The 12,969-nt window shown below is 42.0% G+C and overlaps 1 protein-coding gene across 1 annotated transcript in view; it reads left to right on the forward strand.

Moving 5' to 3' along the window:
- LOC309567913 (BAR/IMD domain-containing adapter protein 2-like) overlaps positions 1-12,969 on the forward strand; it is a 252,556-nt gene that overhangs the window by 43,632 nt on the left and 195,955 nt on the right. Inside the window, exon 2 of the mRNA XM_082273449.1 lies at positions 90-267. Coding sequence (XP_082129575.1) covers positions 220-267 — 48 coding nt within the window. The 5' untranslated portion in view covers positions 90-219. The remainder of the gene's footprint in view (positions 1-89; positions 268-12,969) is intronic.

Raw genomic sequence — 12,969 nt, forward strand, 5'->3', positions numbered from 1 at the left:
GATTGGAGGGAAGTTTTTTTTTTTTTTATCCTGAGCACAGAACTTTTGTCTGAGGTTGTGTTCTCCCTCCCATCCTGTTTCCTCCCCAGGCTACCTCTCCCCCCAAGCCAGCGCAGCATCAGAGGGACACCTTCTGTCTCCACATCTCCAGGGAGGGAGCCATCCCCCAAAGCTGGATTCTACAACTTCCATGTAAGCAGCACAGACCAGCCCAGCACCATGTCCAGGTCCGATGAGGTGAACAGACTGACAGAGAATGTGTACAGAGTAAGTATTCTACAAAGATGCCATAGACTTTGCTGGGAGCTGATGGTAGAAGACCCCAGTGTTGTGTACAGCTCCCTTTATTGTTCTGATTGATGTATGCACAGCTCACCAGCAAAGCCAGATCCTCCCTTTGCATAATGCTAGTAAATGAAATAGCTGTCCAACTATCTGCTGCTATACAGTGCTGTATACTCTGCAGTGTAAATATACATACTCTGCTTTATTAATGCATGTACAGCTCACCACCACAGCCAGATCCTCCTTCTACCTAATGTTAGTAAATGAAATATCATTCCAACTATCTGCTGTAATAGAGTGCTGTATACTCTGCAGTGTAAATATACATACTCTGCTTTATTAATACATGTACAGCTCACCACCACAGCCAGATCCTCCTTATACCTAAAGTTAGTAAATGAAATATCATTCCAACTTTATGTTGTAATAAGAGTGCTGTATACTCTGCAGTGTAAATGTACATACTCTGCTTTATTAATGCATGTGCAGCTCACCACCACAGCCAGATCCTCCTTCTATCTAATGTTAGTAAATGAAATATCATTCCAACTATCTGCTGTAATATAGTGCACCCTGTAGTGTAAATGTGAATTCTTCCTTAATTGATGCATGTACAGCTCACTACCACAGCCAGATCCATACCTAATCTTAGTAAATTAAATATAATTCCAACTATCTGCTATAATACAATGCTGAATACTCTGTAGTGTAAATATACACACCCTGCTTTATTAATGCATGTACAGCTCACCAACACAGCCAGATCCTCCTTCTACCTAAAGTTATTAAATTAACTATCATTCCAACTATCTGCTGTAGTGCACCCTGTAGTGTAAATGTGAATTCTTCCTTAATTGATGCATGTACAGCTCACTGCCACAGCCAGATCCTCCTTCTACCTAATCTTAGTAAATGAAAATATTTTTTCCAAATGACTGTCTGCTGTCCTTAACCATGAAATACAATGCCATATACTCTGTGGTGTAAATGTACATACTCTGCTTTGACTGATGCATATACAGCTCATCACCACAGCCAGATCCTCCTTCTCCATAAAGCCATCATTCCAGCTATCTCATGTGAAACTATTTATTATAATGCTGGTATACTCTGTGGTGTAAATGTAGATACTGTGCTTTGATTGATGCATATACAGCTCACCACCACAACCAGATCCTCCTTCTGCCTTATGTTAGTAAATTAAACATCACCCCAGCTATGAGCTGTAAAAATGTAATATAATGCTGGTATATTCTGTGGTGTAAATGTAGATCTCTGCTTTGATTGATGCATGTACAGCTCACCAACATAGCCAGATCCTCCTTCTGTCTAATGTTAGTAAATTAAACATCATTTCAGCTATCTTCTCGAAAACTATTTATTATAATGCAGTATATTCTGTGGTGTAAATGTAGATCTCTGCTTTGATTGATGCATGTACAGCTCATCACCACCACAGTCAGATCCTCCTTCTGTCTAATGTTAGTATATGAGATATTCCAGCTAAATGACTATCTGCTGTCCCTAAACCATTAAATACATTGCTGTATATTGTGTTGTGTAAATGTAGATACTGTGCTTTGATTGATGCATGTACATCTGAGCTCACCAACACAGTCAGATCCTCCTTCTGCTTAATGCTAGTAAATGAAATATCATTCCAGCTAACTGCTGTAAAACCATTTATTGCAATGCTGGTATGCTCTGTGATGTACATGTAAACACTTCGCTTTGATTGATGCACATATAAGATTAGCACTACTGTCTGTGAAATGTCCTCATACCCTGATTCTCATCCTGTCTAATGCTAATAAATGAAATAGCATACTAGCTAATTGTTATCTGCTATAATACTACTTAATACAATACTGGTATACTCTGTGGTGTAAATGTATAAACTCTTAACATACAACTCACCACCGCAGCTACATTCTCCTTCTGCCCAATGGCAACAAATTAAATAGTATTTTATAGCTATCTTCTGTAAAACCACTGAATACTTATACTCTGTGGTGTAAATGTATATACAGTATCTCACAAAAGTGAGTACACCCTTCACATTTTTGTAAATATTTTATTCTATCTTTTCATGTGACAACTCTGAAGAAATTACACTTTGTTACAATGTAAAGTAGTGAGTGTACAGCTTGTATAACAGTGTAAATTTGCTGTTCCCTCAAAATAACTCAACACACGGCCATTAATGTCTAAACTGCTGGCAACAAAAGTGAGTACACCCCTAAGTGAAAATGTCCAAACTGGGCCCAACGTGTCAATATTTTGTGTGGCCACCATTATTTTCCAGCACTGCCTTAACCCTCTTGGGCATGGAGTTCACCAGACCTTCACAGGTTGCCACTGGAGTCCTCTTCCACTCCTTCATGATGACATCATGGAGCTGGTGGATGTTAGAGACCTTGCACTTCTCCACCTTCCATTTGAGGATGCCCCACAGATGCTCAATAGGGTTTAGGTCTGGAGACATGCTTGGCCAGTCCAACACCTTTACCCTCAGCTTCTTTAGCAAGGCAGTGGTCCTCTTGGAGGTGTGTTTGGGGTTGTTATCATGTTGGAATACTGCCCTGCGGCCCAGTCTCTGAAGGGAGAGGATCATGCTCTGCTTCAGTATGTCACAGTACATGTTGGCATTCATGGTTCCCTCAATGAACTGTAGCTCCCCAATGCCGGCAGCACTCATGCAGCCCCAGACCATGACACTCCCACCACCATGCTTGACTCTAGGCAAGACACACTTGTCTTTGTACTCTTCTCCTGGTTGCCGCCACACACGCTTGACACCATCTGAACCAAATAAGTTTTTCTTGGTCTCATCAGACCACAGGATATGGTTCCAGTAATCCATGTCCTTAATCTTCTTGCTTTCAGCAAACTGTTTGTGGACTTTCTTGTGCATCATCTTTAGAAGAGGCTTCCTTCTGGGACGACAGCCATGCAGACCAATTTGATGCAGTATTTGGCGTATGGTCTGAGCACTGACAGGCTGACCCCCCACCCCTTCAACCTCTGCAGCAATGTTGTCAGCACTCATACGTCTATTTCACAACCTTTGGATATGACGCTGAGCATGTGCACTCAACCTTTTTGGTCAACCATGACGAGGCCTGTTCTGAGTGGAATCTGTCCTAGTAAACCGCTGTATGGTCTTGGCCACTGTGCTGCAGTTCTGTTTCAGGGTCTTGGCAATCTTCTTATAGCCTAGGCCATCTTTATGTAGAGCAACAATTCTTTTATTCAGAGAGTTCTTTGCCATGAGGTGCCATATTGAACTTCCAGTGACCAGTATCAGCGATAACACGAAATTTAACACACCTGCTTCCCATTCACACCATAGACCATGTAACACTAACGAGTCACATGACACCGGGGAGGGAAAATGGCTAATTGGGCCCAATTTGGGCATTTTCATTTAGGGGTGCACTCACTTTTGTTGCCAGTGGTTTAGCCATTATTGGCTGTGTGTTGAGTTATTGTGAGGGGACAGCAAATGTACACTGTTATACAAGCTGTACACTCACTACTTTACATTGTAGCAAAGTGTAATTTACTGTATTCAGTGTTGTCACATGAAAAGATATACTAAAATATTTACAAAAATGTACTTTTGTGAGATACTGTACTTTGATGCATGTACAGCTCACCAGTACCACAGTTACATTCTCCTTCTGCCCAAAGGGAATAATTAAAATAGTATTCTATCTAACTCCCTACCTTATGTCCTTAAAGCATTGAATATATAGCTGTATACTCTGTAGTGTAAATGTATAGACTCCACTTTAAATCACATATAGCTCACCACCACAGCCGCTTTGGTCCGAATGCAATCTGCATGGCTGAATTCACATCGCACAGATATTGCATGTGATTTGCACCGAAGTGTGGTGGGAATCACATACGATGTCTGACATCGCATATGTATGAACCGACATTAAAGCTGACCATACAATAGTCGTTTTTGAAACATTGGTTTGATTGTGTAATGGTTAGTGGGGTCAAATTAACATTTCTTTTTGCTGCAGTGAAAAGAAAATTTGAAAGAGCAGGATGGAAAATTTTTCTTGAACAAGCACAATTCTAATTGTGAATGTGATTTTCATTCGGGAAAAAATCATACATACTGTAATGAAACCTATTTAATACATCTGAGATTACATTTAAATAGTGCATTTGGATGAAATTCGAAGAGCTTACAAAATTAGTTGTCTTAATGGTAGCAAGGAAGAAAGTTCTGACCAATGATTTTTCTATGAACATTTGAACAGCTTCAGTCTGCCCAATGGCAATGAATGAAATAGAATTCTAGCTATACTATCTGTTGTAAAACCATTAAATGCAATGCTGGTATTCTCTGTAAGGTAAAGACTCTGGCTCATGCATGTAACAAACATAGATTTATATTCAGACAATTTTAAAAAGCTCTTCTGTTCTCTAACTAAATGCTTATATTCTGTTTTTAAAACTTCAAATGAATTGCTGGTATACTCTATTGTGTAAAAGTACTCTCTGTTTTGACGAATGCATTTACATCCAGATTCTGGCTCATGTGGGACAAACATAGATCTATACTCAGTTAAAAAAAATTAAAAAATAAAATAGGGGCAGACTCAGTGGTCTCCAAACATTCTAAGCCTGGGCCAGTTTACTGTCCTTCAGGCTTTAGGGGCCAGTGGCTAGCTGTGGCTAGTGGGTGGAGAAAATGCCTTGGCATCAGTACCCCATCATTGGTTCTAATGGGAGGAATAGTGCCCTATTGTTGATATCAATGATAAGAATAGTACCCCATTGATGGTGTCAGTAGAGGGAATGGTGCTTCATCGTTGGTGTCAGTTGGTGGAATAGTGACCCAAGGGCCAGATAAAGGCAAGCAAAGGGCCACATCTAGCCCCCGCACTGGAGTTTGGAGACCACTGACTTAGAGCTTGTTAAGACTTTGGGTTGAGGAGCAGTAAAACCGCCCTCAAGGGAAGGGGGTGTTTACATGGCATGGTTGCAATGATTTGCTCAACGTCTGCGACAAAAACTATTCTTATTGACGCACTCAGCGGCAGTACCGCCATGAACATGACCCATTTAAGTGAATGGGGGTGGCACTGAAATCCAAATTTAGATGGCTTTTCAGAGTCACGACAGGCATGAGACTTTTTCTAAAGTTGTGTGTTGTGTTTTTATGTCTGTTGGCAGTAAATGAAACAGCATTCTAGCTAAATGCTTATTGACAATTTTTAAAAAATATAATACATTGCTGGAGTAGTATTGATTGATGCACATATTGCTCCTCTGTGATATGTCCTCAAAGCCTGATTCTCGGTCTGCCTCATGGCAATAAAGAAAAATTGAATTTTAGGTAATTGCCATCTGCTTTAAAACCATTTGATACATTGTTGGTAAACAAAGAGCAGTGTAGCATTAAAAATAAACAAACAAAAGAAAAGCAGAACAAAAAAGAAACAGTATCAATTTAAAAAACTAGAGCAAAGCTTACAAATATCTATTATCCAGCTTATCCCATATTTCCTTGGTCCAAGTTTTGGGCTGAATGACTTCAGTAATGGCGCTTTTCCACTGCATGGAACCGAACGGTTCGGCTCGCTTTTGTACTTTTCCACTGCTGGTACCGCATGGTATAGTGTAGGAACGGTTCGGTACGGTACGGTACGGTACGGTGGCGCTTTTCCAATGCATGGAACCGAACGGTACGGCTCTCAAAAACAGTACCTACTCGATTGTGGTTCCAACAGGTACCATACCCGGTACCATATCCCACAATCCTTTGCATGCAGTCACTACTAGCCACTGATTGGTCAGAATCCCACCCACCCCGTTGTTATCCCACCCACTTAACTTTAGTACTACTTTAGTGGAAAAGCAAACCATACCGTACCGTACCGAACCGTTCCAACACCGTACCATGTGGTACCAGCAGTGGAAAAGCAAACCGGGCCAAGCAGGGCCGAGTAGAGCCGGGCCGGTACTTGCAGTGGAAAAGTGCCATAACATAGTTTATTGATTGGTGGAGGGTTAGATGCTGACCATACAGGGCATCTGGAAAGTATTCACAGCGCTTCACTTTTTTCACATTTTGTTATGTTTAAGTCTTATTCCAAAATGGATTAATTCATTATTTTCCTCATAATTCTTCAAACAATACCCCATGATGAAAATGTGAAAGAAGTTTATTTGAAATCTTTGCCAATTTATTAAAAATAAAAACAAAACAAATCCTTTGTACATAAGTATTCACAGCCTTTGCTCAATACTTTCTCGGAGCACCTTTGGCACCATTTACAGCCTCAATTCTTTTGGAGTATGATGCTATAAGCTTGGAACACCTATTTTTGGTCAGTTTCTCCCATTCTTCTTTGCAGGACCTCTCAAGCTCCATCAGATTGGATGGGAAGTGTCGTTGCACAGCCATTTTCAGATCACTCCAGAGATGTTCAAACGGGTTCAAGTCTGGTTTCTGGCTGGGCCACCCAAGACATTCACAGAGTTGTCCTGTAGCCACTCCTTTGTTATCTTGGCTGTGCGCTTGGGGTTGTTGTCCTGTTGGAAGATGAACCTTCACCCCAGTCTGAGGTCCAGAGCACTCTTGACTCTGGAGCAGGTTTTCATCAAGGATGTCTCTGTACATTCTCTGTACATTGCTGTATTCATCTTTCCCTCGATCCTGACTAGTCTCTGAAAAACATCCCCACAGCATGATGTTGCCACCACCATGCTTCACTGTTGGGATGGTATTGGCCAGGTGGTGTCTGGCTTCCTCCAGACATGACACTTGCAATTCAGGCCAAAGAAATCAATCTTTGTTTCATCAGACCAGAGAATTTAGTTTCTCATCGTCAGAGTGCTTTAGGTGCCTTTTGGCAAACTCCAGGCAGGCTGTCATGTGCCTTTTACTGAGGAGTGTCTTACGTCTGGCCACTCTACCATACAGGCCTGATTGGAGGAGTGCTGTAAAGATGGTTGTTTTTCTGGATGGTTCTCCACAGAGAAATGCTGGAGCTCTGTCAGAGTGACCATCCGGTTCTCGGTCACCTCCCTGACTAGGCCCTTCTCCCCCGATTGCTCAGTTTGGGCCGACGGCCCACTCTAGGAAAAGTCCTGGTGGTTCCAAACTTCTTCCATTTACGAATAATGGAGGCCACTGTGCTCATTGGGACCTTCAATGCTGCAGACATTTTTCTGTACCCTCCCTCAGATCTGTGCCTCAATACAATCCTGTCTCGGAGGTCTACCAACAATTCCTTGGACTTCATAGCTTGATTTGTGCTCTGACATGCACTGTTAACTGAGGGACTTTATATAGACAGGTGTGTGCCGTCCAGTCAACTGAATTTACCACAGATGGACTCCAATCAAGTTGTAGAAACATCGCAAGGATGATCAGTGGAAACAGGACATACCTGAGCTCAATTTTGAGTGTCATGGCAAAGGCTGTAAATACTTATGTACATGGGATTTTGTTTGTTTTTTTATTTTTTAATACATTTTCAAAGATTTAAAACTAACTTCTTTCACATTGTCATTATGGGGTATTGTTTGTAGAATTTTGAGGAAAATATTTAATTTAATTCATTTTGGAATAAGGCTGTAACATAACAAATTGTGAAAAAGTGAAGTGCTGTTAATACTTTCTGGATGCACTGTAGTCTTATTGATCCAAATGTTCACTTAAAAGATTACTTTGATATTCTGATCGACTTTAGCAATCTCTTTTTACTCCAATGATGATTTTTTCAGACCAAGTTTGTAGGATCGAAGAGAAAAGTAATTGGGTTGGAAAAATCTTTGATTGTATACAAACTGATCACGTGTTGTATGACACAATTAACATGGGCTGAAGCTGACATTTTTGCTGCTATGTGTTTAGTTTTTTAGAGATTTGAACTGTGTATGGCCGGCCTAATATGAATGGATGATTGCATGAAAAAAAAAATGTGTGTATGGTTCGCATCAGAAAATCTTAAAGCGTATTACGTTGTAAGCCCAAAAGCAAATATTTATTATATTGCAGCTTATCAATTATTAGATGTGGCGGATGTATTCGTTTTCATTTTTACGCTTTCTTTCCTTTATTTCACTTGGTGATCCAGCCAATAAGTCTGTTGTTTTTTTTTTTTAACAGAGCAAGCTGTCCTGTAGCTGTAACAGTTAGAGGAATGAGACAAACCATTGAGCACTGACATGGGTGCTTACAATGTTTTGCTTTTATTAATTTATGTAAAAATGATCTGTTACTGCAATTGCCTAAAAAGTGTTAGCTGGAGTTTGGCTTCAATTTGTTAGTGCACATGTGTCAAACACAAGGATCGCAGGCCGAACGCGGCCCTGTAGGCCATTTCATTTGGCCTTTGCACCTCTCCTGCAGCTAGGGCACCCCCCCCCCCCCCACCTTGTCTCAGCAGACTTTGGCAGCTGACTCCTCTGGTCCTCCTCCAGACCCTGCACTGTTTTCCAGCTCCGTCCCCAGCTTCTTTCTGGCAGCAGCACAAGATAAGAGGGGTGATCTATGATGTAGGTAAGGCAGGCACTGTTCAGGTAATCTGACAGCTGGCACTAGCGGCTGTCAGAATACATGAATCTTACAGGGGATTCGACCATCCATGCTGTTTGTGTGGATGGCAGAATCTGTTCGATTTTTTTTATTCAGTTAGCTGGCTGAACAAAAGATATCTATTAGTGCAGGGGAGTCCAACCTGCGGCCCAAGAGCACCCACAGCGGGCAACACAAGCAGGGCCCAGGAACATCTGAAGGGATGCAATAGCACCGACAGCACATGCAGGGACTCCCGTTGGATCTAGGGGTATGCTGGGGTAGACTCCACCACCCCCAAAGCCCCCAATGCCCTCAACCCTCCTTCTACCCCTGACACTATGCCTAGCCGTCTCCCATCCCTGTACTGTACTCACATAGCCTGGACACACAGCACATAGTTGAAATCCAGTCATCTGTCCTACTTTTTCTGCTCATCAGTTATCCTTAGGCCCCATTCACACTTCGTAAAATTTTGAATCGTGGGCAATCGCTGCCATTCTGCCTGCAATTCCAAATTGCGCTGCAATCGTGGAAAAATGCACCACCTGTGTTTGGCTGCCGTCTATTCTTAACAGCACCTCAAACGTGGTGTGATTTTGCCACGATTGTCACATGGCAAAATCATGTGGCAATCATGGCCAAACACACAGAGCAAAGCTTGTCAACCAAAAAGAAACAGCAGCTTCCTCCGGGCGGGAGCGTCACACGATGCGTTTTGTCATGATTGGCGCAATTCAAAATCTCTAACGGTGACTGGGGCCTTATTGGTCGTTTTTATTACGTGCTGCCCAAGACAATTCCTCTTCTTCCAATGAGGCCCAAGGGAGTCAAAATGTTGGACACCCCTGTATTAGTGTATGGTCAGCTTTAATTGATGATTTGCATCAGATTGTAAACATAGGTAGTCACTATGATGTCAGATTATCCATGATAGTGATTCTAATTAACAAAGTTATAAGTGGTAAAGATAACTTTATATTGATTACATAGAGGTGCTAAGCTTTGCACATTGTCCTTTATCTCAAACTGTGGTATAACTTGATCACCATAATAACGATTAGAATAATGAACTGATTTCTGATTGGCTGCATAATTAGAACCATTGTTGGGTGACTACATAGGGGTGCAGAATGTATATTCAGGGCATAAATATCAGAAAAAGCAATAGATGGAGAAGCTTGTTTTGCTCAGACTAGGAGAATGTGTGTTGATGTCTACTAAATGCGTTCCACCATTCTTAGAAAAAGGTATGCCACTAGAGATCAAGGGAAGGAATTGGAAGACACTGGGGAAGAATTATGTAATGCGGCCTTGTCAACCGGTGTGCCCAGGCACCCTGGAGTGCCTTGAGGTTTCTTCAGGGGTTCCTTGGCAAAATGTCTAAAAAATGTAAAAAAATTGTATACAAGCCAGCAGGTGGATCAAGCCTGCCTTTTAGTTACACAAAGCCACGGGTTTTCATTATGCACTAATATGACTTTCTAGATACTGACATTCTAACAACCAGTGACATCATCAATCAATAAGGAGGATGTCTGTTGCCTCCACAGCATCCTTGTTTGACTTTCTCCCTCAGCACGGGGGTGACATTTGCTGACTGATGGGGAGAAATTGAGGGAGAATAGAAACATTGGAATACTAATCAGTACCAGTGTGCAAAACTGTATTTGTTTTGGAAGAATAAATCACCTCTAACGTTGGGTGTCCTACGTGTGGATGTTGCTGCATTGTGTAAAGCTATTAGAATATTTTTTTACATGGGGTGTCTCAGGACTGTCCATAATTTTAAAGGGTGCATTGAGATTATCTATAATTTTAAAGGGTGTCTCAACTGAAAAAAGATTGAGAAACACTGATGTAAGATGTCGTATAAACCCTTTTAAATTCAGGGCCTCCACCAGGAAATTGCCAGTCTTTGCAATAGATTAATTTACCTGTCAGAAACAGATACATGGATCTTTTGGAAGGTGGCACTGAAGCGGGAGTGTATAGATTGAATGCTTCTTGCTCAGGGGGCTCCCTCTCTAACCCATCACACAGACTGGCACATGACTTAGGAATTTTGTTGTAGGGTAGGCAGAGCCTGATGTGGGGCACTGAGAGATTAGTTCCCCATCAGGTCCACCTTGCTGTTGGTTGACAGCGCACAGCAGTGGGCATATCTGTAGCTGATGTTCAGTCCAATAGAGGCTTGTATTTCCACCCACTGCCATCCACTGTCAATCAAACCAAGGTGGGCCTGATGGGAAACTACAGTACAGTACATATTCCTATCACACACCCTCCTGGTTTGTAGGCACTTGTATACTGGGTGCTGAAGCGATCACCAGCTGGCCACTGGATCAGTTACAAGTAGATACATATTCGCCAGCACATGCCTGACGAAGGGGTCCTGCGTGGCTCCGAAACGTTACACTATTTATTTTTGATGTGATCTTATCTACTGATGGGAAACTAGTCTCTCCATTGTTCCACTAGTTCCTCATTGGGCTCAACCCACCCAACAGGTGTTGGGGTCATGGGTTAACTAGTAGGGCCGGATTTACATTTCAGGAGCTTATAGGCAGAGAATTCTGAAGCACCCCCCCCCCAAAAAAATAGACAGTAAGACCGCAAAGGTCTAGGAAATGCAAAATATCAGTAAAAATTACACTAAAGTGAATTTTAGGGCAAACAAATGCAATAAACTACCCACAATTTTGGTAAAATATAAATGACGAGGGCGCACCGAGTAAACAGATAGCCAACATGTCAAACCTTAAATTTGCGTGCGCCCTTGAAATTGTGACATACTTCAGTATCCCATTTGTTCTATAGGTGATGCTTCAAAAGCCACCTATAGGTCATCAGTTTAGTGCTACAGAGAAGGTATTGTGGTAGAATTATTGCTCTCACTCTGACGTACGCAACAATATGTAACTTGTGTATTGCAATCAACATTTTCACGTGTAGGCGCCCCCGACATGTGTGTTTACGTTCGTACGTGCATTTATTATGGGGCCTCAACATTTTTTTTTTTTTTTGGGGGGGGGGATTTTATGTGCTTGGGTGTAAACGTTTTTTTGGCAAGTGTATCGGCTCTTCTTCCTCCCCGCCACCCACCAAACACCCGCCATGTCGGTCCCAGGCCCGCAAAAAGAGCCCCGAATTACTTTAGATCTCTAGTAATGCATATTTTATTTGCTGCAAGATTAATGATTTGTAGGAAGTAGAGAGGTTCCCTAACCCCCAACCTATCAGATGTGAAGCTTCAATCCAATCTCACTATTCATCATAAATGGTATCTGCCGCCTCAGAAGGTAGCTCTCACCAATTTCTTACAACTTGGGGTCTTTGGATCTCTTTGGAAATCTGACTTACTTCAGACTCTATTGAATTGAACCTATATAGAATTGAACTTGACTTGTCAATTTTATTGCGGCATATTTGGTAATTAATTTTTCTATTATACTTGCTCCCTGGTAATGTATCTGATTTTACCTGCAATTTCCGAACCATGTATTCCTATTATATCTATGTAAGCATACTTTGTTCTGCTTAACTTGAAAACTAAAAAAAACGAAGTTAAAAAAAAAAAAAAAGAGCCTGGAATACATGGTGGGGGTGCACGTGCGCGCCCACGTGGGGGTGGTACAGGCGGGTGTGTGGAAGCAATCGTGTGGCAGCGCAGCTGCCTGAATGCTTCCAGCTGATGATGACAGCCAGGAGTCTGCCTGTCTGTTTTACACACAATCCAGGTGGCTGCAGCCATCGGATTGTGTGTAAAACCCACTGCCATCAGGTCCATACGATGTAAAGACCTGGAAGCGAAAGGGTAAAAAAAAAAGAAAAGGAAAGAAAACCATACAGACAGACGCCCCTCTAGGAAGGGCCCCTGAAGACACATACAGTGCCTAGTGGGTAATCCAGCCTGATGGGGGCTAGTTCTCCATCAGGTCCCCTTTGGGATTGTCATTTCCCAAATAAGGGCATTACAATACTGTATATAGGTCATGACATCACCACTATCCCAACCCCTTTGTTTACATTTTGCTTAAGGTGTTGAGTTTCCAGCCTGACAGCTGAGAGGGGCTGGTGTTAGAGCACTGTGCGGGAAACTGTCACATTTATGATAGCTTCCTAGCACAGAC

Source organism: Pelophylax lessonae (assembly GCF_965119305.1).
Source record: "Pelophylax lessonae genome assembly, chromosome: 12".
Classification (NCBI taxonomy): domain Eukaryota; kingdom Metazoa; phylum Chordata; class Amphibia; order Anura; family Ranidae; genus Pelophylax; species Pelophylax lessonae.